Source organism: Cherax quadricarinatus, chromosome 7 (assembly GCF_038502225.1).
Source record: "Cherax quadricarinatus isolate ZL_2023a chromosome 7, ASM3850222v1, whole genome shotgun sequence".
In the NCBI taxonomy this organism is placed as follows: Eukaryota; Metazoa; Arthropoda; class Malacostraca; order Decapoda; family Parastacidae; genus Cherax; species Cherax quadricarinatus.
This window is the reverse complement of record NC_091298.1, coordinates 63,221,476-63,248,773: the sequence shown is the minus strand read 5'-3', so window position 1 is coordinate 63,248,773 and position 27,298 is coordinate 63,221,476. Positions and strand designations below refer to the sequence as shown.

The 27,298-nt window shown below is 41.0% G+C and overlaps 2 protein-coding genes across 10 annotated transcripts in view; one reads left to right on the top strand and one right to left on the bottom strand.

The window, feature by feature from the left end:
* Nucleotides 1-14,471, top strand: part of LOC128686933 (SOSS complex subunit B1) — a 90,647-nt gene extending 76,176 nt beyond the window's left edge. For 4 of the 8 annotated variants that reach the window (XM_070082612.1, XM_070082610.1, XM_070082611.1 and 1 more), the window contains exons 2-6: nucleotides 2,387-2,557; nucleotides 7,490-7,575; nucleotides 10,095-10,204; nucleotides 10,765-10,865; nucleotides 13,038-14,471. In XM_070082612.1, coding sequence (XP_069938713.1) covers nucleotides 2,466-2,557; nucleotides 7,490-7,575; nucleotides 10,095-10,204; nucleotides 10,765-10,865; nucleotides 13,038-13,434 — 786 coding nt within the window. In that variant the 5' untranslated portion in view covers nucleotides 2,387-2,465 and the 3' untranslated portion in view covers nucleotides 13,435-14,471. Of the gene's footprint in view, nucleotides 1-2,386; nucleotides 2,558-5,186; nucleotides 6,900-7,489; nucleotides 7,576-10,094; nucleotides 10,205-10,764; nucleotides 10,866-13,037 lie in introns of those variants that run through there. The other 4 variants (XM_070082616.1, XM_070082613.1, XM_070082614.1 and 1 more) reach the window with 2 other exon arrangements.
* Nucleotides 1-27,298, bottom strand: part of LOC128687056 (synaptonemal complex protein 1) — a 361,887-nt gene that overhangs the window by 51,523 nt on the left and 283,066 nt on the right. The window lies entirely within an intron of this gene.

Below are 27,298 nucleotides of genomic sequence, written 5' to 3'. Positions count from 1 at the left end.
TGACGTACTATTGACCTTAGTTTATAGTAATTATGATTGAGGATGGGACACCACCATGAGGCTAGCTCAGCTGCTGGAGGTTCAAGTTGGTAATTATGGTTATTAAACTTTCATTGATGAATTTTTATATGATCAGTTGTAGGTAAACCATAATTGTCATTACTCTTCTCTGTGTATGCTGTATACAATGGACCCCCGGTTAACGATATTTTTTCATTCCAGAAGTATGTTCAGGTGCCAGTACTGACCGAATTTGTTCCCATAAGGAATATTGTGAAGTAGGTTAGTCCATTTCAGACCTCCAAACATACACGTACAAACGCACTTACATAAATAAACTTACATAATTGGTCGCATTGGGAGGTGATCGTTAAGCGGGGGTCCACTGTATTCCCTATGGGTTTAGTGCTTCCTCATAATAATAATGTTCCATGTGTAGATTTGTGCCTTCACTGTGTGCTAGAATATAATTTCGTTAGTTTTTGCATAAGAAGTCCTCTTCATGTTTTCTTGCTGTGTGTAGTGGGTAGATATACTATTTCCTTTTCAGATTTTGTAAGGTTATGTTAAGATAAGATGAAGATAATGAGGATTCAGTCCAGTGTTATGCTACTGCAACTAACTTCAGCACCTGAATTGCATATTTGTCTAACATAATTACAAATAATTCTAGAGAGAGAGTTCAAAAGTTATATTGTAAAATACGTGTTGCTTCCTTTGCCACTGCAAAATTTCCGAATTACTCCAGACTGTATTTATGGGGAAGCCATAGGAATCATACAATGCCTGGGGGGAATGGAAGTCATTCAGGCTAGATTCAAGGAATTTGAGTATAGCTTCAGTTTCTTAGATCAGGAGTCCCTCACCATCAGCAAGGAACCTCCTTTGGGGTAGAACTAATCCAGAAAACATTTAAAGAGATATAACTAATGTTATAGGAAGTCTAGTTAATATAGTCTTTGTTGCAGTTGTAACTTGATGCTTTTCTGACTTGATTCGACTGCTTGTCTATCTGCTTGATACTGAGACATATTTATGTAGCTAATTTGGTGACACTTAAACAAGTGAGGCCTTGTTCAGTCTTGCCACACTACATTATTTTAACTTATATTTTTGCTATTATTTGTAATCCAGATCCTGATTGCATCATGAAAACTGGAGACATTTGGAAAAGTGCAGAGGCATTGCCTGCTAGGTATTATGATGATGATGTAAACACTTCATCTCTCATGAAAAGACCTTATCTAATTTATATTGTTTTTCTTATTAATTTTAAGAGTAACATCCAACTGGAACTAAACCAATTCAGAAAATAACTTGACAAAATATACCAGGGTGCAGGGCCATTAGGCCTGCAGGCCATTGGCAATAACAGCCTGGTTGACCAGGCAGTCAACAGACTGGCCTCAGCTGCCCTGCAATAGTTTTCAAAACTGGTCACAGGTACATTACAGGTAAACATACTATATAAACATGGATGTTGGGATAAAATCTGACATTGTTGTAAATTATTTAATGTAAAGTATCCCGGATTTTACCTTATCATTAAATAACACCTGAGAAGCTGTTATATCTGATAAGTTTATTTAGATACAGGTATAAATAACTACAGTTACCCAGATTTATGAGACTATAATTATCATACATAGTGACATGTGTAGATTACTTAGGATAGCTCCAAAAAAGTCAGCAACTTATTTCCAATGGGGTTCTTGTAATATTATTTAAAGCCTAGCTTTTAAAGGATACAGGAAGTGACATCATATCTCAGTGTATAAACTTGTGTATGTACCACGATATACAAAATACTACAAAGGTCAGGTTAGGCGTGCACTGCTAACATTGCTTTTTTTTTTTTTTTTTTTTAATTACAGGGCATTACAGCCTAAATCTATGGCCATTCTATTTCTTTGTTAATACCCTTTTGTGGTGATTTAATGACTATTGTTTTTATTGTCATTATATAACAATTAGTTAATACATCTGCTTTTCCTCCCAGGATTTATTGACTGTTGATTTTTTTGTAATTATTACTACATCTACAGTAGTTAATTCGTCTAGAAACCTGTATAACCCTTAGTTTTAGTCTGCCCAAAATTTGTGCTTAATTATAGACTCTTCACCTTGTTTACACATGTGTAACTTTCCCAAAATGCATAACAAATGTTATGTATCTTCTGTAAATGTAGATTAATATTTTTAGTAGTATATATTACAATATGTGGCCTGAAGTTAGTTACTTTCCCTCCCTCCCCCCCCCCTCCCAACAAATATTGTAAGAGTACAAAACTGAAAATGGGAATTTCTACCACTGTTTATTTGCAGGCTAAGAGCTGTGTTGTGTGTGTGCTCACTTCAAAGCCTAACCATAATATTTTGTCCCCAGAACACGATCTGCCAGTCGATTTTCATCCAGGTCCCCAGTTGCTGCTGGGTGCACAGGGGCAAAATGCAGTGAAGGAACTATGCCCAAATCATTCCACCCTGCCCAGGATTCGAACCTTGGACCTCTTGCTTGTGAAGCGAGTGTACTAGCCACTACAACACATAACAATAAGTAACTAGACTTCAGTTTGGTTACTGGTTCCTTATTCCTTAAGTGTGTTTACCTTAAACTATTCTAAGAGCTTATTAAAGTTCTAATTGGGTAATAGTGTATTTGATTTTTTCAAATATTTATGACCAGTTAATTGGGCAGGATTGCAACCAACAGGTTCAAGTAGCAGTTTACTGGGAACATCCTCTCCATACAGATAAGTGGTCATGCATCTATTTTAACATTATTTAATTATTCCTTACAGAAATGAAACTTGGTGAATACAAAAAAAAATAATCAGGTCAATACAAAAAAAAAATGATCTGTTCTGAAGAGTAAGGAACCAACAACCAAATTTTTCTCTAGATACTTACTGGAATATGTGAACAAGGAATAAGTAACCAACTTCAGGCCCGTCTAACTTTCAAGGCTTTGCTTATCATCCAGTCTTGTCAGTCATATTCATTGTTCCTCTGACTGCATCTGCTTGTTTTTCCAGTTAACTTCATGGTTATTTACATTAACTATTCAAATACTGTACTTCTGTAACACTTACTACAAGTTTTGTGGCTTTTCGATTCAACTCCATTTATTCTCGTTTAGCTTTTTTGTAAAAAAAAAAAAAACTTTTGTGCCATCATTCTGTTCCTTATTAGGTCCTGCTCGCCTTGCTTTCCTGTGCTGGAGTACTTTTTTTATAGCGTTCTTACTGGGTATATTACACTGTAACAAGACTTGGGTTTTTTTCACTTGTGCAAATATGGTTTTGGGCATTCAATGAATTACTGTAATGTAGAAAACTTATGTTGGTGTTACGAGGACAGGCTGCATTTATGCACAAAAATTTATGCAGTTTACACAATGGTTATATAGATACTGTATTTTTTTAAAAGTAAACCTTATTGAAAAATTAGTTTCTAAAATCATTTTTCATAATGCAGTGAAAGTGTTCAGAGATACATTATATCATGCTGCTTCCTATCTGACTATTCTGCCAGCAAAATTGCTAGGTAAATTCTGCCTCAAGGGGAAGGGAATGAGCTAAACTAAGTGGGTTTAAAGTGCTCATATCTAGGGATGTACCAAAGTATTGGTATCAGCTAGTTTTCATAGTATTGGTATGAGTCCCAAATTAGGTATTGGCTAATTTTGATGGTGTTGGTGTTGGTAGCAGCTTAAAATATTGGTATTGGCAAAGATTTTGGTATTGTTCCATCCCTACTCAATTAATATCCAATCATTGTTTAGCATTCCAAACTCATTGAGGTGTTACTATCATCACATTTTTAAACATAGATTTTGGGGGGGTACACTCCTCTGTTATGTGTATATCTTCAGTGGTCAAACCTCTTTTGTGTTGTTCTTTCTCCTTATCAGGATTACAATTTAATGCATGTAAGATTACATTTACATATGTATATGGGTGTGAAGCATGGGTTGTAAATGCTGCAGCAAAAAGGAGGCTGGAGGCAGTGGAGATGTCACGTCTAAGGGCAATATGTGGTGTAAATATTATGCAGAGAATTCATAGTGTGGAAATAAGGTGGTGGTGTGGGGTTATTAAAAGTATTATTCAAAGGGCTAAGATGGGTTGTCGAGGGGGTTTGGTCATTTAGAGAGGATGGAGCAAAATAGGATGACTTGGAGGATTTATAAATCTGTAGTGGAAAGGAAGAGAGGTAGGGTTTGTCCTAGGAAAGGATAGAGGGACGGGGGGTAAAAGAAATTTTGTGTGCAAGGGGCTTCAACATGCAGCAGGCATGTGTGAGCATGTTAGATAGGAGTGAATAGAAATGAATGGTGTTTGGGACCTGACAAGCTATTGGAGTGTGAGCAGGGTAATATTTTCTGAAGAGATTCAGGGAAACCGGTTAGCAGGACTAGAGTCCTGGAGGTGGGAAGTACAATGCCTGCACTTTAAAGGAGGGGTTTGGAATATTGGCTGTTTAGAGTGAAATCTAAACTATCATATCTGGGCACTTGGTCATAACAGTGATTGTGTGAATGATGGTGAAAGTGTTGAATGATAGTGACAGTTTTTCTTTTTTGGGTCACCCTGCCTCGGTGGGATATGGCTGGTTTGTTGAAAAAAAAATATTTATCTTTTTTATTTTTTATTTATTTTGTATTAGTAGTGTTTTGTTCAGTTCAGTATGGTGATAATTAAGTTTTGTTCGACTTTCTTTTAATCGTAATGTTGTCAGCACTTAGAGGGTTCATACTTTATCCTGGGGCATGTATGGAAATGATTTCTCTTTCGAAGACTTGGTCATAATAGTAAAGATTGTAAGGACACTCAAGCACCAGGCCCATACATACTTTGGTTGAAAATAAAGTTGAAAATATTGATAATTCTCTACAATACTGAATAACATAGTAGATTGATCATCGTGCAATGTACATTTTGTGGATTTGGTATAATACTAGAGAAAACAATATGATATAAAGGTTGCCATTATACCATGGCTGTAACAATTCATAAATAACCAGCACTCTGGAGAGGAAATTTCAGATGACATATCTGTCTATCAGCTGACTCAGTCATAACCTGATAGTGGTCCTGGACAGACTGACATCCTCTTAACATTTTGCCTTCAGAGGACGAGTTGTTTGTGAAACTGTATGACCCTTGTGGGTTTAGTGCTTAGTTTTGATTGTAATAATGATAAAAATTTTCACAATAATAATAATTGTAAAAATTGTGATGTATGCATACACAGGAGTTATTTTCATTTGAGGGGAGGGTTGATGGAATTTTTTGGAGGCTTTAGTCCCCCATTGGTGCTGCCTCTGACTCTACTGTATGTAAATTATGAAAGTGATAATTAACAAGGCTTTTGTTACCCATAAAAGCATTACTCTAGGAGTTTTAAAGGGGGAGGGACCCTCTGGCTGTTAGTAGTTTTATTGAATCTATACACAAGCTTCACCAGCTTAAGTTTTTTTTTTACATTGTTGCTACTTCCTACTTGCATGTTTGTTTATGCTTGCTATTGCAAGCCTCACCTTCACCACATTATTTCTCATTGAAAGCATCTGGTGACTACTGTACAGTTTGCAGGGGTTCTAACTATGAACACTCAAGCTGCAAACATCTGCATTTACAAACAATAGCCATAAAAAGAAATCGTTTTGTGACTATGAATGTGTGACACACACACATACCATCCTTTGTACTATTTGTTTTCTATGAGGAAATACTGAAGGCCCCAAATTAACGTTGAAACAGCAGGAATGTAACTCGTTCATTAATTGTAGACCGAGACCCATAGCTCTTGCTAGTTTATTTGCAGTTTTATTTGATGTATGGTTAACAAGTGACTAGTTTGGATACAGCACATGGCTTCAGCTTCTCAGTATCCAAAACAAACTTCTTACACATTCACTTGGCACCTGGTCATTCCCCATTTTATAATCTTCCTGCATGGGTCTCCTCTCGCACTCCATCAAACTAAATTTCTTGACCTCCACTTTGATTGCAGGATGTTGGGGAATTCATGTGACATCTCTGAAAGCTTCATATCTTGACTTGATTATGGGGTTCAGTGTATTCATTTGCTTTGGATATTCTTTCCGAGCTTGAAGTTGTCCATCATCAAAGATTGTGTTGGTACCTTTAGTCTATCTCCATTCAAAAGCCTGCTTATAGTCACATGTTCCTTTATTACAAAACAGTTGAAATTCCTAGTCTACATTATTTTAACTTTTAATCTTCATAATCCTGCAATCTGTAGATTTTTTTTTTTCTATGGTATCTAGCTGCTCTCCTTATTCTGTCCTCCTTTTCTGTTCACTCTGTCCATTTCCTTTCCATCCCATCTTGGGAGGTACTAATATTCCATGTTCCTTACACAAAGTCTCATATATCTCTGCCACAGACATGTGCTCCCTCTTGAATATTTTTACATTGGGTTTGCATGCTGCTGCTGTGTACACTGATGGTTTTAAGCTCTGATGGTGTAGAAAATGGCAGTTCTTTGACAACAGAGTTATTCTGGTTATTCTGGTCTTCAGGGCAAGGAACTTTCAGACTCTTCTGCACATTCTGCAGCTCAGAACCTATCAATTTCTTGCAAAGGGACCTGCCCTCTTCAAAGTATTTTCTAGTTTTGTCTCTGAGCATTCATGATTGATGGCATAAGTATTGGTCAAAGTTAGAATAATAACTGTCTCTGATCAAAACAGATGTGTTCTTTGTCAACTTTTCAGCGCTGTCGGATTTGGGAAATGGTTCTCGCACAACTGCGTATTGGGCCATACACGATTCAGACATAGCATATCACATGGAGAGGTGTCGGCACCTCTCTGAAACTTGAGTCTTATAGTCAAGCAGCTTCTCATTGACTGTTCCATTTATGAAAGAGTATGTACTTAAAATTAAAATTAATTTCCGGCTTCTTTTTCAATGCTTGGGTGCCCTCATTTCATCTGCTCTTCTTTCAGAAAGCTCTACTTTGGATGCAGACAAAATCAATGATTTTTTTTTTTTCGACACTAACTTTGCCAACTTTGACTTTCCTTATTAGCTCATAAGCTTACCCTTCACATTACTTCCCTTTGCCAGTAGCTTCTTATGACCTTGCAGAGCTTTATGATCCACATGACTTTAGTGCATTTTGTGAATAATAATTGAAAGAGTGTACTATAATATTTGAAGGTACTGTAGCTGACACACTTGGGAGAGATTCTCCCTCAGGCCACCTACACAAATGATGGAAGCTCTTGGAGGATTTAAAGGATTTAACAGGAGATGGGATTTCAAAAATAATTTTGAAAATTGTTGAATGTAGTGGAAACTTAAGTAAATAAAAGTCAACATACACAGTGCAATTATAATAATATTGGTTGTTAAACATTAATATCTCCAATTTTTAAAAATCTTGATTATATATAGGATTACTTAGTTTTAAGTCATTTGACTGGTTAATAGCTTTTATCATGTCTTCCTTATAGCAACATGGACATCCAGTACACACTGATAAAAGAACTGAAGCCTGGAATGAAGAATCTCAAACTAGTGTTCATAGTGTTGGAAATAGGTAAGTTAGTAACGTATGTTGGATTTCACATGATTACCTCTTGCATAAATAATCTGCACATAGAAACTCATGACGATGTTTCAGTCCAACTTGAACCGTTAACCCTTTCAGGGTCCGTCCCATAGATCTACGGCTTTATGTTCAGGGTCCAAACCGTAGATCTACGTCATGAGCTCAGCTCACTCTGATAAACTGTGAGTGGTACACTTGGGCATAGATATGAGAGAATACATCTATGTGGTATGTGTGCACCACTTAAAACAAATCCTGCAGCACACTGTGTATAATGAGAGAAAAAACTGAAACCACGATTTTCGATTAAAACAGCAACTTTGCAGTGTTTTTTCGTATGTTTTTTATAGTTGTATTTGTGATTTCTTGGTCTCATTTGATAGAATGGAAGACATATTACAGAAATAGAGATGATTTTGATTGGTTTTAGCACTGGAAATGGCTTGAAATTGAGCTCAAAGTAGCGGAAATGTTAATTTTTGCCGATGTTCAAGAGTAAACAAACGACCTCACGCATCTAATACACGCCAGCTGGTTGGTCTAATATACATTCACAAATGTGGTGATGATATTTATACAATTATTACAATATTGCATAACAATAAATCTTCTATTTTTTGGTGTGAATAAAAATTCATTATGTGAATAAAAAATCAAAATGGGATTTATTTGTAAAGCCTCAAAACGTAACTAATGAACCGAGGAAATGTTAGTTTAGTGCCAGGAATGCCTACATTGTTTATTCTGGATGCTATTTTGATATTGGAATATTTTGAACTTTGTGTTAAATTGGCCAAATTACCAATTTCCAATCACTTTATTTTGTAGTTGAAACAGTTGACTTGGCGATTTCTTGTGCTCATTCGATAGAATAGAAGTAATACTAGTGAAATAGCTAAGAATTTGGTCAACTGGAATGATGTAATTGGCCTAAAATGGGAGTCAAAGTTGGCAAAATCGCCGATTCGTAAATATCGCTGACACATCAAAATTCGCGAGAGCATAATTTCGTCAATTTTCCATCAAATTTTGTACTTTTTGTTTTATTACCTTCACAAAAAGATTCTCTACCATTTCATAAGAAAAAATAACAAATTTTTTTTTGGAAAATTCTTGGACACTGGGGCACCACTTCAGATTTTGGCCTTGGACCCTGAAGGGGTTAACTAGTCCTATGTGCGGGTTATTTGTGTATCGTTCCAATCACGGTATTGTACCTTTTTATTTTTTATGATTACGTCTCATTTTCCAGGTGCTGAATGACCCCTGTGGGTTTAATGCTTCCCTTTGAATATAATGATGTCAATGATACTGAAATATAGACAGTTGTGCTTTCACATGGAGTTGAGAGAGATTGTTAGTTGAGGTTAACACTGGCAAGATATAGAAGCAAAGTATGAGCAGATGGTTATTTTCCTTCCTTGAAATAAAAATTTTTGACACTAGCAATTTTCTTGGATCATGTGAGACTGCATCAAGTTTCCAACTTCCCAACTGTTATGCAAAGTATATACTTAGTATGGAGTTAAAGACGTAAGTATGATGTGGACTTCTGACAAATATGTGGCAAGGCAGTGTTTTTCTATTACCAAGAAACAAACTGTGATAAGCAATAAATGTTCAAGGAAAGAAAACCTAGGTGTATGAACAGTCTGCTTAATTATGTGCTCGTAGATGTTCTAAGTGGGCAGGCCTCTTAGGCTGTTTTTCAGACCCAATTGCCCATCATTACCCAGACACTGAATGACCTCTGAGTTCAGTGCTTTCCCCTACATATAATAATAATACTTCCACATCTGAATTTGCATACCTCTGATCAAATGTTTACTTCATCCACTGTTAAACAGATACAAATACGTACCCAGTTACCCCCATAATAATCCTAGGTAGTAGCTTGGTAGACAGCTACTGCCCAGGGAGGTACTACCATCCTGCCAAGTGAGTGTAAAACAAATGCCTGTAATTGTTTTACACGATGGTAGGATTGCTGGTGTCTTTTTTTTGTCTCTTATACATGCAAGATTTCAGGTACATCTTGCTACTTCTACTTACACTTAGGTCACACTACACATTCATGTACAAGCATATATATATACACACCCCTCTGGGTTTTCTTCTATTTTCTTACTAGTTCTTGTTCTTGTTTATTTCCTCTTATCTCCATAGGGAAGTGGAACAGAATTCTTCCTCCATAAGCCATGCGTGTCATGAAAGGCGACTAAAATGCCGGGAGCAAGGGGCTAGTAACCCCTTCTCCTGTATACATTATTAATGTTAAAAAGAGAAACTTTTGTTTTCCTTTTTGGGCCACACTGCTTCAGTGAGATATGGCTGGTTTGTTGAAAGAATAATAATAATAATGGTTTTATGTCTTACAAACTTCCAAGTTAGTTGATGGTTTCCATGACAAAATTGATTGGTTTAAATTTATCTCATTGCTTTTTAGTTTCTTGATGCTTTGTTTGTGGTTGTAGTTTTAAGGAAATAAATTTTTAATTATTCTGCAGGTCGACCGAATTTGACAAAGGAAAGCCATGAAGTAAGATCGGTGAAAGTAGCCGACCGCAGCGGGTGCATCAACATATCACTGTGGGGAGAGCCAGGGCAGCTGCTACAGGTGAGATTTAGGCATTGAATTATGACTCGCCAAATTGTAATAACACAATTGTGGGGTTTCAGCCCGTGGCAACTGAGTACTAAAACTCGCAGGCCAGTGTGTTTACCACTATGGTGTATATGTATTTCTGTACACCATAGGGTAGTTATCATGGGCCCCACTGTGACTGCAATTGCAGGTTTTTACAGATGAATCATGTCATGCATCTTAATTTGTAAAGAAGGGCACTACCCCAGCCCTCTTGTTTAGATGGTTCAATGGTACCTACTACAGTACTGTATTGCATTAACAATGTTGACCTTAATGTCACAACAAAAAGTATCTATTTGATTTACACATTTAGTTGTAAACTGTTCGAGATGGATTTTTTATAAAAAAAAAAAAATGCAGTAAATACTGTAATGAGAAACACAATTTTGTCAGAATTATTAATCCAGAATAATGTTGGATAATGATACAAAAAAAATTGGTTAGGCCATGAAAAATTGTCTGTTGTCTATATTCTGTTTTTAACATCAGCCTCAGATAATAGTGTTAACACTTTGCGTTATTGTTTTCAGCCGGGAGATATTGTTAATCTGACTAAAGGCTACGTGAGTGTATTCAAGAATTGCTTAACGCTCTACGTTGGGAAAGGTGGAGACTTACAGAAAGTGAATGAGTAAGTATGTCACTAAGACTGCTAGTTCTGCTGCTTGTACTATTACCATACTTGTCATAGTACTGCTATTACAGGTATCATAGTAGTACTATGCTTGTAATAGCAGCATAGTACAGGATTTGTAATAGTAATACTGCTGTACTTTTAATAGTAGTACTACTGTAATAGTACTACTACTATTAATAGTACTATCTGCTGTTAATAGCACCCTGCTACTTTTAATTGTAGCACTACTACTAATAGTGTACTTGTAATAACAGTACTGCTACCTGTAATAGTATCATATCACTGTTACTGTATTAGCGGTACTACTACTGCTATTACATTCTGCTGCAGTACTAATGATACAGTACACTGCCAAATATCCATAATGGGAGGGACCTGCAAGCCTTTTTATATAAATTTGTTTTTTCTTTATTTTGTATTGGATAGGTATTGAATATCAATACGTGCTGTTGGAGTGTGAGCAAAGTAACATTTATGAAGGGATTCAGGGAAACTGGCAGGCCGGACTTGAGTCCTGGAGATGGGAAGTACAGTGCCTGCACTCTGAAGGAGGGGTGTTAATGTTGCAGTTTAAAAACTGTAGTGTAAAGCACCTTTCTGGCAAGACAGTGATGGAGTGAATGATGGTGAAAGTTTTTCTTTTTCGGGCCACCCTGCCTTGGTGGGAATCGGCCAGTGTGATAAAAAAAAAAATAAAAAAATATGAATTTACACATATGCAGACTTAGGAATTAACCTTTATTTTATATTTGGTTATTCTTTATTTTTATTGTTTTAGTAGGTTGCCTTATTTCCCAGTCGTGTATAGGTCCTTCTGATGGTGTTGAGTAAGTTCGTTAGTTGCCATCCAAGTGTGGATGCATTTTTAAGTCTATTTACTGTTATTTAAGGTAGTAGGTATGTTGTTTGAGAGGATAAAATAAGAATTGTTAACAAGAGAATTAGTTTGACTTGTTGGGTATTATATGTTAGGCTATTTATACATAAATAGGAGAGGACTTAAAATTCTGCCTTGGGAACATCAGTGCTTGTTGGTCGAGTAGATGCTATGCCCTTTATGGTTTCATGTTGGTAAGATAAGGTTTGTTTGGATTTTTAATCCAGAGGGTTAGCCACCCAGAATAACCCAAGAAAACCAGTGTGTCATCAAGGACTGTCTGTCTTATTTCCATTAGGGTCCTTCAATTTTGTCCCTCAGGATGCAACCCCCTCCAGGTGACTAACTCCCAGGTACCTACTAACTGCTAGGTGAACAAGGACAGCAGGTATAAGGAAACATGCCCAATGTTTCCACCCATGCCAGGGATTGAACCAAGGACACTCAGTGTGTGAGGCGAGAGCAGTGCCAACTGAGCCACAGGTGGCTGTGACTGGAGTAATATTAGAAACATGTGCTTTGGTTTGTGTAGAAGGTTAATGTCATTAGTATTGTCAAAATTTGATGCAGATCAGTAATAATCCAATTGATATTTGGTGCTGTGTAGATTACCTAGGATTTTTATTATGGCATCTTAGGTTTGTGGATTATTTTTTTCCAGTATATTGTATAGTAGTAGGTTGGTAGACAGCAACCACCCAGGGAGGTACTACCGTCCTGCCAAGTGAGTGTAAAACGAAAGCCTGTAATTGTTTTACATGATGGTAGCATTGCTGGTGTCCTTTTTTCTGTCTCATGAACATGCAAGATTTCAGGTATGTCTTGCTACTTCTACTTACACTTAGCTCACACTACACATACATGTACAAGCACATATATACACACCCCTCTGGGTTTTCTTCTATTTTTTTTCTAGTTCTTATTCTTGTTTATTTCCTCTTGTCTCCATGGGGAAGTGGAACAGAATTCTTCCTCCGTAAGCCATGTGTGTCGTAAGAGGCGACTAAAATGCCGGGAGCAAGGGGCTAGTAACCTCTTCTCCTGTATATATTACTGAATGTATAAGGAGAAACTTTCGTTTTTTCTTTTGGGCCACCCTGCCTTGGTAGGATACAGCTGGTGTGTTGAAAGAAAGATATTGTATAGTATTGTTGTTTTGGTAGGTTTGATGTTGGTCTATATTTGTTTGTCATCAACTGTACACTTGCATGAAGAGATCCATTATTATTGTTGACAACAAATAACCATATATTTATGCAATACTATTTTTATTTTTTTTATTTGGACAGGTTTTGCATGCAGTTTTCTGAGCAGCCAAATATGTCTGAACCCAATTCAGAGCTTATAGCTCCTAATAAATCAATAGGCAGCAGTGGCGGTGGAGGCAGCGACTCTGGAAGCGGTAACACACGAGGTCCAGGGTCCCAGGGCGGCTCTGGGAATTCTAGTGGGACACCTTTGGCAGAATCGATGAGGGATCCTAGATTGCAGAAACCCAATACAAATGGTGGAAACCTGGATCCTCGGGGAAATAAGGGGGGAGGTGGTGGTGGTAATAGTGTAACAGCTTCCAATGGACACCACAGTACTGGTGGAAGACATGTAGGAGGTAATTCAAATAGCTCTACGAATTCCAGTAAAAACCGTAATCATGCACCAACAAATAGACAAACTTCGAAAAGGTAATATCTGTACACATTGTAGTGATAGATTTAAATTTCTGTTGATATGAAAGGAGTTGAAAGTCCTTTTGTATGTTTTCCCTCAGCCTAATATTCTGTATTAAGTGCTGCCCTTTATCTAGCTTTTGGTGATTAAAACTTGTGAAAACTTTTGGTTAGGAAAATATTTATGGAATGGATGTATTCTTTTCATATTTTTTGTTTTATTAACGACTTGAGAAGATTAGTTTTCTGTCAGTCCAGTTATGTGTTAGGTATAAATGTTTATGAAAGAAAGTTTGTGATATACAGTATAAAGCTCTCAAAAATATTATATTGGAAACTCTTCCAGCATTATACTAAAGGGGTAAATTACGGTAAACACAAAATGGCCTTAAAAATGTTGTTAATTTTGGTGTATCTAAATCTTCGGTTCTTTTCGTATTAACAAATGGTAGCCATTACTATATTTGGAAGGATGGGTATCCCTTAAAATTTTCACTTATGATTATGCATTTGAACATGCCAAATATCAATGATATGCTCTTAGAGCAATAACTAATAAAACCTTGGTCCTGCAAATCATGATTATATTTCTATGAAAGAATAGTGATTAATGACAACCATATCTGAAGTTACAGTAGCAGTGATTTTAAACATGGACACTGAAATCTGCAATTGGGGATCATTCACTACAGCTAAATATGGGTCAGTCACTTCCTGAATTTTGATCTAACTTGCCAGTGCAGTATGTGTTCTAACATTAATGGCACTGACATTGACCAAAGGTATAAGTAGTGTAAAATTTGGCATTCAGATGTTTGAGGTAGTGGAAAAATTCAACTTGATTAAACACCTGATGATTACTAGCAAATGATACTTCAGGTGAATATATTTTACTGTATAACAGTTATATATGAAATGTGCCCAAATATTCTCTAGTTATAACTAAAAAATAAGTGGGTGAATTTTTATTATTCATATAATTCTGGGTGTACAAAGCCCAGTAATTTTTAAAATGTTAATATGTACATTTTTATTGAAATAAATTTTTTTTTTATACTAGGCCTTTTCTAATGTTTTAACAGCATAGCTTTGCCTAGTATGATTATGCAGTTTTTTAAATTTGTCCCTTACAATTATTATTATCAAAACTAAGTGCTAAACCCACAAGGGTCATACAGCACTGTGTTCCTTACAAAAAAAAAGGAGGGGGGGGATACAGTACATCTTGGCACCATAGCAGCAATATTTGTATCCATGGTGTTATGTAGCCTCTTATTTAATTGAGGATCGTCTCCCGAGGTGAAATAGAAAGTGATATACTGATCATTCATTTCAGATTTGTGGAATGCAATGCAGTTTATTAATGTAAATTTCATTTATTTGGAATCTGTTCAAAATTCTTATCTATGGAAGATTATTATTATTATAATCAAGGGGGAAGCGCTAAACCCGGAGGATTATACAGCGCCTGGGGGGGGATGTGGAAGGCATTCAGGCTTAATTCGGGGAACTGGAGCACAGATCCTCTTCAAGGGGGGCTCCTTGGCGTGGTGAAGAGGCTCTTGGTCTGAGGAATTAGACCTATCGGTCTTCTTCCTCAGACCGAACCTAATTACCCCCCAATCTCCCCTCCCCTATCCCATCCTCCCCATCCTCCCCTTTTTCCTTTCCTCCTCCTCCTCCCCACTCCTCCCTTTTGCCCTTCCTCTTTTTGTCCTTTGGGATTTCTCCCACAGGCGCGCTAGTTCCTGGGTAGGAGAAAGGTTACCGGGGTCCATCCCATTCCGTTGAGGTTCTTAGCGGTGGCGTAGTTTGCCGTGGAATCTGGATCGCCTGGGGATGTCCCGATCCCTCTCCGGTATCCCGGAGTAGCTTTGGGTGTCTTTCGGGCGACGAGTGTATCTCTGGAAGCCACCTTTCGGATTCCGGGGGTGGTGGCCGAAGGAGGTATGCTTTGTGGCGGATATCCGGCCGCCCTCTCTTTTGTCCACCGAGGTAGCTCGGCAGATGTGAGGTTGCTATCCCGGATTGTTAGTTTACTAGCATGATGGGTAGGGTATGGCACGGGTTCCATGCTGCATCTGCACTACTTGGGGTGCTGAGATCCTCTTGGGCGCGGAGGGAGATTTCTGGCCCTTTCATTCCTCCTAGGACCTATCCCTCCCCGGTCCCCCCTTTTTTTTCTTTTTTTTATTTTTATTTTCTTTTCTTCTTTCTTTTTTTTTCTTAAAAACAAAAAGAAAGAAGTAACCTAACCATGGCAGCCCTAGTCCATGAACCTGGTACCCCCGGGCCCCTTCTTGATACCGCACCCCGTTCTGACCCCGCCTCGTCTTTGGACCACTCTTCAGACATTCCTCATGCCTCTGTACCTATTGCCGGTGCTGTTTCCTCACCCGCTTCAGGTACTGAGGCCTCGACTGACTCCTTCGATTTATCAGACCTTCGCTCTCCTCTGACTATGCTTCCGGCCTCTCCCTCTACGGTGCGGCAATTTTCAAATCGCCGACCCGTTCCACGTCGGACCAACTCTGGTCCCACGCCTAAACGTCAACGACAATTACCTGCTGATGATACTTCTCCACCTTCACCTTCTCGTTCTTCTCAGAAACGATCGACACGTCCTTCACTACCTTTCCACGCTCAGTTTCAGACTGAACAGTGGACTAAATTCTTCACTTTACGACCAACTTCCTCTACTGCCTATCTTTCTGACCATAGTATTGGCAAGGCACTCCTACGCCATGTTGGTAAAGATATTTCTTTTCATGCTCTTAAGAGCGGTACGCGCATCATTACCGTACAGAATGCTACCCAGGCTCGTGAGCTCTCTCGTCTTTCCCATATAGATACTGTTCCTGTCACCCTTGAAAAACATCATTCCCTCAATTCTTGTAGTGGTACCGTCATTCTGCCCCATACCATAGTTCAACAAAATTTCCAGACATGTGGCACCGACATTCTAGAACAGCTGGAACTCCAAGATCTCCCAATCCTCAAGGTAGACACTTACGTTCTTCCTGCCCGTGGGCGGAGACGATACCCTAGCAATGTGGCTCGTTTAACTTTTGACAGCCGAGAACTCCCATCCTCAGTTTATATAGCAGGACATCGGTTACAAGTTCGAAAGGTGATCCCTACACCACAACAGTGTAGAAATTGCTGGCGATTTGGCCATCCAGCGAAATATTGCAGATCTATCGCCGAATGCCCAGTCTGTGGTGCCGATGACCATTCTAATACGTCTTGCAATCGATCTCCCTCTTGCCTTAACTGTCATGAGGCTCACCCTTCGTACTCTCGCCGTTGTCAGGTCTATTTAAACGAGCGGGAAATCCGTTACCTCAAAGAGACAGAAGGTCTCCCTTATGCCATGGCAGTTTCTCATCTCTGCCTCCAAGGGAGACTCCCACGTGTTTCTTATTCCCGTGTTTCAAAACGTCCCCCCACTTCTGGTATCCCATCTTCTACACCCACCTCTGTGGTTACCTGTATCTAATCCTTTTGCTGTCCTCGGCTCAGACGTCCCTACTTCAACGCCTCAGTCTAATCTCGCTTCTTCGAGTTCTCTCTTACAAGCCTCAGTATCGACGAGACCTCGTACGACACCTCCTCCCAATCGTCCCTCTACTTCTCAAAAGTCAAAAAAAGGTCCGGTAACACCTCCTACCCATCTTCCACCTCCTCATTTTACCCTCCCTGTCTCTGTCCCTAGTTCTTCCCCTCTCACTGGCTCCGTTACAAGTGCAGAGGTTCACCCTCCTCGTAATGTACCTTCCTCCCCTGTTCCCTCCCAAGTTTCTTCCTCTTCTGCCACCTCCCAGGTTCCTGTCTCTTCTGTCCCCTGCCACGCTTCTCCAGTTCCCTCCACCCTTTCGGCCCCCCCCCCTACCTTGGTACAGTCCAATACAGTTCCAATCTTTACTCATCCTCCCCCTACCATTCCCAATATTGTCTCCCATACGACATCTCTGAATTCCGAAACACTTGAAGCAATCTCTGAATATATTGCAGAGACCAAACCATCAATGGACACTGATCCACCTTCCGCTCTTTCTCTCTCCTCTGCTTCATCTGCGCAACTCCTTTCTTCACAGCGCACCGTTCCTTCGCTGCTTGAACATTTTCCACTGCCTCCGCATGTGGACTTTTCTAACCCTTCTAGTCCGTAGGAACCCTTACCTGCGGATTTCAAGTATCTTTATCATTGCCAATCATGGCCTTTTTACAGTGGAATATACGCGGCCTCAGGGGTAATCGGGGTGAGCTTCAGATGTTACTCTCCCAGTTTGCCCCTGTTGGTGTTTGCTTACAGGAACCAATATTACACTCTGCTGTTATTTCTCACATCTCAGGCTATAATTTATTGTATTCTTCAGATCCTTTTCCTGATGGGACCTTTAATGAAAGTGCCCTTCTTCTCCGCACTGATATTCCGTACCATCAGCTATTTGTTCATACTTCGCTGCATTACACAGCAGCCCGTATCCACTTACATAGGTGGTATACGCTCTGTTCTTTATATCTCTCTCCTTCTCGGGCATTATCTATTCCAGATTTTGCCTTCCTTGTTTCGTCATTACCACCACCGATTCTGTTACTTGGTGATTTTAATGCCCACCATTTCCTCTGGGGGGGGTCTCACTGTGATTCCCGTGGAATTCAGTTAGAGGCTTTTCTTGCCACCCACCCCCTCCATGTTTTAAATACAGGTACTCACACCCATTTTGATCCTCGGACTCATACTCTCTCTTGCATCGATCTCTCAGTTTGCTCTTCCTTACACCTCTTCTCGTCCTCCGTTTTCACCGCAGCTTCTCATTCTATACCCCAAACTTCGGGCAGGCATTCTCAGAAATGCGTGCCTTGGTGGTCTCCTGCTTGTGCTCGTGCAGTACGTTTGAAACGCGCTGTATGGGGCAGGTACCGGTACAATAGAACCACAGAGCAACTCCTTGATTTTAAACAGAAGCGTGCGATCGCTCGCCATGTCATCCGTGACGCTAAACGCACTTGCTGGCGAGATTATGTCTCCACCATCACCTCTGCTTCCTCTATGAGTGCAGTCTGGAAAAAAGGACGAAAACTGAGTGGTAAATATTCTCCTGACCCGGCTCCTGTTCTGCGGGTTGCCGGTGTTGATATAGCAAACCCACTAGATGTTGCCAATGAAATTGGCAATCATCTGGTCCGTATTTCTCAGGGACTCCATCTATGCCCCTCATTTCTTTCCTCAAAGTCTGCCAGAGAGTTAGCACCCTTGGACTTTTCTTCTCTCAGAGAAGAACAGTATAATGTGCCTTTTACACTTCAAGAACTGGAGGCAACACTCTCAGCTTGTCGATCATCGGCAGCTGGGCCCGACGACATTCATATTCGTATGCTACAACATTTACATCAGTCAGCCCTTGCAGTCCTATTACGCCTTTACAATCTTATTTGGTCACAAGGAGTTCTTCCACAGCTGTGGAAATCCGCCATTGTTCTCCCTTTCCGCAAACCAGGCACTACGGGACATGAAACCTCCCACTATCGTCCCATTGCTCTTACCAGTGCAGTTTGCAAAGTAATGGAACGCCTAGTAAATAGACGTTTAGTGTGGTATTTAGAGACACACAACAGTCTCTCCACTCGTCAATATGGCTTTCGTAAGGGACGTTCTACCATAGACCCCTTACTACGCTTGGATACGTATGTTCGTAATGCCTTTGCGAATAACCACTCAGTTATTGCCATATTTTTTGACCTTGAGAAGGCATATGACACAACTTGGAGGTATAATATTTTAGCCCAAGCCCACTCCTTAGGCCTTCGAGGCAATCTACCATCCTTCCTTAAGAACTTTTTAACTGACAGGCATTTCCGTGTTCGGGTTAATAATGTGCTCTCCCCGGACTTTATCCAAGCTGAAGGTGTCCCCCGGGGATGTGTTCTGAGCACAACACTTTTTCTCCTTGCTATTAATGATTTGGCCTCTAGTCTTCCATCAAATATTTGGTCATCACTCTATGTTGATGACTTTGCTATTGCCTGTGCAGGCGCTGATTGTCACCTCCTTACAGTTTCTCTCCAACATGCAGTCGACCGTGTTTCCAATTGGGCCACCACACGTGGGTTTAAATTTTCCAGCACTAAAACCCACCAAATCACTTTCACTAGACGCTCCGTCATCTCCGATCATCCTTTGTACCTCTATGGCTCCCGTATCCCTGAACGTGATACAGTCAAGTTTCTGGGCCTTCTCTTTGATCGTAGGTTATCCTGGAAACCTCACATTACCTCTCTGAAGGCAACTTGTCACAGCCGGCTGAACCTTCTTAAAACCCTTGCTCATCTTTCGTGGGGAGCTGATCGTCGAACCCTCCTTCGCCTACATTCCACCCTTATTTTATCGAAACTTGATTATGGTGACCAGATCTATTCAGCAGCATCTCCTGCTACTCTCTCTAGCCTTAACCCCATTCATCACCAAGGATTACGTTTATGCCTTGGTGCTTTCCGCTCTTCCCCTGTCGAGAGCCTCTATGCAGAAGCGAACGTTCCATCCTTATCCGATCGCCGTGATGCCCATTGCCTGCGCTACTATGTACGCTCTCATGATCTCCGCAATCCTTCCATTTATAGAATGGTCACTGATATTAGTAGACATTCTTTATTTGTTCGACGCCCCTGTTTACTCCGTCCCTTCTCTCTTCGCCTTCATTCGCTCGTCTTCTCTTCAACTACCACCTTTCTATGTACATGTAGCATCTCACTTTTCCCTACCCCCCTGGGAAGTTCCAGCTGTTCGAGTCTGTTCTTTCTCCCTCCCTTGCTCGAAAGCCCAACTGTCTACGGTCGCTTCCCGCTCTCTTTTTCTTGACCACTTTCACTCTCATTCTCATGCCATTGCTGTGTACACAGATGGCTCCAAGTCTTCTGACGGCGTAGGATTCGCAGCAGTGTTTCCGGACAGCGTCGTACAAGGGCATTTACTATCTTCGGCTAGTATTTTTACTGCTGAATTATATGCCATCCTTACAGCACTTATCCGTATTGCATCTATGCCTGTGTCATCTTTTGTGGTTGTCTCAGACTCCCTTAGTGCTTTACAGGCTATACAAAAATTTGATACACCTCACCCCTTAGTCCTCCGTATCCAACTTTGGCTATGCCGCATCTTTACCAAGCATAAAGATATTGTTTTTTGTTGGGTCCCTGGTCATGTTGACGTACAGGGCAATGAACAGGCAGACACTGCTGCGCGGTCAGCAGTACATGACCTACCAGTTTCTTATCGAGGTATTCCATTTACGGACTACGTATTTTGCTGCAATATCTTCCCACCTTCACACCCGTTGGCAACAACGTTGGTCTACTATGCTCGGCAACAAACTTCAGTCTATTAAACCGAGTATAGGTCACTGGCCGTCTTCTTATCACCAATGTCGAGGTTGGGAGACTACTCTCTCCCGTCTTCGCATTGGCCATACTCGTCTTACTCATGGATATCTCATGGAGAGGCGTCTTGCTCCTCTCTGTGAGAATTGCCAAGCTCCATTATCAGTCAGCCACATTCTGTTGGACTGCCCACTTTATCAACGAGCACGCAGAATTTACCTCTGTCGTCGTCTTCGCTCCGCTGCTCTCTCTTTACCTTCCCTTCTCGCTGATGGACCCACCTTTCATCCGGACTCTCTCATTGACTTTTTGACAACGACTGACTTACTTCACAAATTCTGATACCTTCAGCCCTTTCTACTTCAATCTCTTGCTACCTTCTACCCCCGTACTATCCCCTGCCCCGCTGTTTTCTGTAACATGCTGATCATCCCCCCTCCCTTCTGCCATCCAATTCCCTTGCTTCCTTCCCTACCCTGCAGCGCTGTATAGCCCTTGTGGCTTAGCGCTTCTTTTTGATTATAATAATAATGGAGCACAGATCCAATTCCCTAAATCAAGAGCCCCTCACCAACATCAAGGAACCTTCCTTGAGGGGTATCCATGGAAGAGCTGCCAGATATGGCAGAGATTGGGAATAGTTTTTGAACATCTATGTAGTGAATTATTGCATTTATTAGATGCAACATTAAATAATAAACTACAGTCTGCCCCAAAATTCACAGGTAATTGTGTTCTTGGAAGTTCACTGTTCCTGAATATTGATCTAATTAGTTTTTGTAAGACTAATCTTTTTCTCCTTATTCAGTGTGTGGGTAATCAAATTAATATTTTGAACAAAATCCTGTTTAGTGTTGGGGTTGCACACCAAGCCAAAATAAAAACAGGTACTGAAAACTCCATGCAAATCACTCAGATTTATTTGTACTGTAAGTACAGTACCCTGTGGTGAAAATATTCAGATAATCAATTCTGCAGGTTAGAAAGCCTGCAAATTTTCAAACTGATTGAATTGAAATATGATGTATTTAGTGCCCCTCCTCCCCCATACACGAAGGGGTCATAGAGTTTCTGAGGCAATGGGAGGCGATTAGGTTCAGTCCACGGAAGGGAAGATTATTATAATCATGGGGGAGGGCTACACCAGTGGGATTATGCAGCACATGTGGGGGGATGGAAGGTATTCAGGCTCAATTCAGGGAACCAGAGCAAGGATTATTATACTAATCAAGGGGGAAGCGCTAAACCCATAGGATTATACATTGCCTGTGGGGGGATGTAGAAGGTATTTAGGCCTAATTCAGAAAACTGGAGCACAGATCCAATTCTCTAGATCAAGAGTCCCTCACCAGTCAAGGAACCTTCCTTGAGAGGACCATTGTACAAAATATAATGCAGGAAGGCCCCTGGATTTTCAGCTCCCTCTTCTGCATCCCACTACAGTGGACCCCCGGTTAACGATATTTTTTCACTCCATAAGTATGTTCAGGTGCCAGTACTGACCGAATTTATTCCCATAAGGAATATTGTGAAGTAGATTATTCCTTTCAGACCCCCAAACATACATGTACAAACGCACTTACATAAATACACTTACATAATTGGTCGCATTTGGAGGTAATCGTTATGCGGGGGTCCACTGTATTTTAGTTTTTAATCAAGCCATTGTTCATCATGGTGTTTTTTCCGCCGGTTTTGATTGGTGCCATATTTTTTTTTATGCCTAGTTGTATTGAGCACATATATATGATATTGTGAACACATTACCGGGCATTTTAAACTTTCGATATTGAATTATTAAAATCAAAACAAAGCGCTAAACCTACCAGGGTCACACAATGCTGTGTATTTAATATTGAAAAAAGCTCTTCCACTCATCGGCAGTTTTCACTTATCCACGTGCCAGTTCCAAGGTAGAGGGGTCCCTTGTGGCAAAGGGACTATCTGATGGATTAGACCAGATCTGAATACCCAAAACCCTTTTTCATTTTGGTCTTATTATTAGGGATATTTGCACTTCTGTTCTAGCATAGTTTGTTAGTAGTAGTCACTCCACCCATTGGAAGCTGGATCTTAAGGTATATTGGGTGATCTGGAGGTTACCGGGGATTACAGGAGTCTATGAGAAGTTGATTCCTGGCATACCAGTTCATCTTTGTTAGCTAAACATTTACCCTACCTTTACACATTACACCAATGCTATTTGACCCACAGGGTTTAGTGAACAATACGATTCCTAGTTTATATTTAGGGCTAAGAGCGTAACCCATAGGGGTCATACAGCTCGTATAATAGATGATTATGTTCACAATATATCAAAGGTGCAACTTTCAGCTAGTCAATGTTTGGAAGTAAATTCTGAGTGCCCACTGATAGCCAGGACACCCTATTAGGATATGGTGGACCAAGTGTGACCTGATAATCCTTGCAGAACACCTGGCAGAGTGGCTTAACCTTTTGTACTAGGTAAGTTTTAATCGAGGGGTAAATACAATGTAGTATAGTCAAAGCCACTGGATGACCACCTTTATTCAGCCTTGTACAGGGTAAAGGCCCTTGCATTTTGCAAGAGGTTTTGGATCTGATGAACTCTAGTGGGTTGACAAGCCTAGCTCTAGAGGAAGGGGGGGGGGGAGATTTCAAAGCTGGTCACAGGTCCTCTGTCAGTTTTCTCGGATCTAATTCTGATATTCTTATGCTGGATAATTTGTCGAGTTATATTGCTTTAACGTCTGCCATCCATTTTTCCTGTGATGCACATTCACCAAGACAGGTGACTTAGTCCAGTCCAACTTTGTTTAATGTTTGAAGATTTTTAAATACTGATTATAGAATTACTGTACTAAACCTTTACAGGTCATTCAGTACGCCAGTTTAAAAGAAAGACGTTGCTGATTCATGCAAATTATATTCTGTGCTAAACCTATACAAAGAAGGCTCTGAACTAAAGTCATTCAGTCCTACAGAGTTCATTGCATTCTTTGGGAATTGCTAATTCATATTATTATTATTATTATAATCAAAAAGAAGCGCTAAGCCACAAGGACTATACAGCGCTGCAGGGCAGGAAGGAAGCGAGGGCATCAGGTGGCAAAAGGGAGATGGATGAGCAACAGGTTACGGATAACAGCGGGGCAGTGGATGGTGAAAGGGTAAAGGGCAGCAAGAGACTGAACCAGAAAGGGCTGAGGGGAGTGCGAAAAGTATCATCAGAGTTTGTGGAGTAAATCAGTCGTTGTCAAGAAGTCAATGAGAGAGTCAGGATTAAAGGAGGGTCCATCAGCAAGAAGGGAAGGTAAAGAGAGAGTAGGAGAACGAAGACGACGTTGGAGGTAAATTCTGCGTGCTCGTTGATAGAGAGGGCAGTCTAACAGAATGTGGCTAATCGATACTGGAACTTGACACTGCTCACAGAGAGGAACAGGGTGCCTCTCCATGAGATACCCATGAGTAAGACGAGTGTGGCCAATGCGAAGGCGGGAGAGAGTGGTCTCCCAACCTCGGCACTGATGACAAGAAGACGGCCAGTAACCTATGCTCGGTTTAATAGAATGAAGTTTGTTACCGAGCAGAGTTGACCAACGTTGTTGCCAACGGGTGCGAAGGTGGGTAGCTATTGCAGCAAAATAGTCCAGAAATGGAACACCTCGATAGGAAATTGGTAGGTCATATACTGCTGACCGCGCAGCAGTGTCTGCCTGTTCATTGCCCTGTACGTCGACATGACCAGGGACCCAACAAAAAACAATATCTTTATGTTTGGTAGAGATACGGCGTAGCCAAAGTTGGATACGGAGAACTAGGGGATGAGATGTATCAAATTTTCGTATAGCCTGTAGAGCACTAAGGGAGTCAGACTACTACAAATGATGACACAGGCATAGATGCGATACGAATAAGTGCTGCAAGAATGGCATACAGTTCAGCAGTAAAAATGCTAGCTGAAGATAGTAAATGCCCTCGTACGACGCTGTCCGGAAACACTGCTGCGAATCCGACGCCGTCTGAAGACTTAGAGCCATCTGTGTACACAGCGGTGGCATGAGAATGAGAGTGGAAGTGATCAAGAAAAAGAGAGCGGGAAGCCACCGTAGGCAGTTGAGCTTTCGAGCAAGGGAGTGAGAAAGAACAGACCCGAACAGCTGGAACTTCCCAGGGGGGTAGGGAAAAGTGAGATGCTACATGAACATATAAAGGTGGTAACTGAAGGGAAGACAAGAGTGAAAGTAGGCGAAGAGAAAAGGGACGGAGCAAACAGGGGCGGCGAACGAATAAAGAATGTCTACTAATATCGGTGACCATTCTATAAATGGAAGGATTGTGTAGATCGTGAGAGCGTACATAGTAACGAAGGCAATGGGCATCACGGCGATCAGACAAGGATGGAACATTTGCTTCTGTATAGAGGCTCTCAACAGGGGAAGAGCGAAAAGCACCAAGGCACAAACGTAAGCCTTGGTGATGGATAGAGTTAAGGCTAGAGAGAGTAGCAGGAGAGGCCGCGGAATAAATCTGGTCACCATAATCGAGTTTCGATAAAACGAGGGCTGAATGTAGGCGAAGCAGAGTTCGACGATCAGCTCCCCAGGAAAGCTGAGCAAGGGTTTTAAGAAGGTTTAGCCGGCTGTGACAAGTTGCCTTCAGAGAGGTAATGTGAGGTTTCCAGGTTAACCGACGGTCAAAGAGAAGGCCTAGAAACCTGACTGTATCACGTTCGGGGATACGGGAGCCATAGAGATACAAAGGATGATCGGAGATAACAGAGCGTCTAGTGAAAGTAATTTGGTGAGTTTTGGTACTTGAAAATTTAAACCCATGTGTGGTGGCCCAGGTGGAAACACGGTCGACCGCATGCTGGAGAGAAACTGCAATAAGGTGACAGTCAGCGCCTGCACAAGCAATAGCGAAGTCATCAACATAGAGTGATGACCAAATATTGGGTGGAAGAACAGAGGCCAAATCATTTATAGCAAGGAGAAAAAGTGTTGTGCTTAGAACACATCCCTGAGGGACACCTTCAGCTTGGACGAAGTCCGGGGAAAGAACATTATTGACTCGAACACGGAAATGTCTGTCAGTTAAAAAGTTCTTAAGGAAGGATGGTAGATTGCCTCGGAGGCCTAAGGAATGGGCCTGGGCCAAAATATTATACCTCCAAGTTGTGTCATATGCCTTCTCAAGGTCAAAAAATATGGCAATAACTGAGTGATTATTCGCAAAGGCATTACGAACATACGTATCCAAGCGTAGTAAGGGGTCTATGGTAGAACGACCCTTACGAAAGCCATATTGACTAGCGGAGAGACTGTTGTGAGTCTCTAAATACCACATTAAACGTCGATTTACGAGGCGTTCCATCACTTTGCAAACTGCACTTGTAAGAGCGATGGGGCGATAGTGGGAGGCATCATGTCCTGTAGTACCCGGTTTGCGGAAAGGGAGAACAATGGCAGATTTCCACAGCTGGGGAAGAACTCCTTGTGCCCAAATAAGATTGAAGAGATGTAAGAGGACTACAAGGGCTGACCGATGTAAATGTTGTAACATACGAATATGAATGTCATCAGGCCCAGCTGCCGATGATCGGCAAGCTGAGAGCGTTGCCTCCAGTTCTTGAAGTGTAAAAGGCACATTATACTGTTCTTCTCCGAGAGAAGAAAAGTCCAAGGGTACTAACTCTCTGGCAGACTTTGAGGAAAGAAACGAGGGGCATAGATGGAGCCCTCGGGAAATACGGACCAGATGTGTGCCAAGTTCAATGGCAACGTCGAGAGGGTTTGCTATATCAACACCAGTGACCCGTAGAACAGGAGCCGGGTCAGGAGAGTATTTACCACTCAATTTCCTCACTTTTTTCCAGACTGCACTCATAGAAGAAGCAGAGGTGATGGTGGAAACATAGTCTCGCCAACAAGTGCGTTTAGCTTCACGGATGACACGGCGAGCGATCGCACGCTTCTGCTTAAAATCAACAAGTCTCTCAGCGGTTCTATTGTACCGGTACCTGCCCCATGCAGCACGTTTCAAACGTACTGCACGAGCACAAGCAGGAGACCACCAAGGCACGCACTTCTGAGAATGCCTGCCTGAGGTTTGGGGTATAGAATGAGAAGCCGCGGTATAAACTGATGTCGAGAAGATGTGTAGGAGCTCATCAATGGAGGATGAAGAAGGAACCTCACTAAAAGCAGTGAGGTGTGAGTAAAGATCCCAATTTGCCCGATCAAATTGCCAGCGAGGGCTACGGGAAGGTGGTGAATAGGAAGGAGAAGTAAGAATGATCGGAAAATGATCGCTGTCATGTAAGTCTGGTAGAACAGACCAGGTGAAGTCTAGTGCAGTGGAGGAAGAGCAGACTGATAGATCGATGCAAGAGAGAGTATGAGTACGAGGATCAAAATGGGTGGGAGTACCCGTATTTAAAACATGGAGGGGGTGAGAGGCAAGAAAAGCCTCCAACTGAATGCCACGTGAGTCACAATGAGACCCCCCCCAGAGGAAAT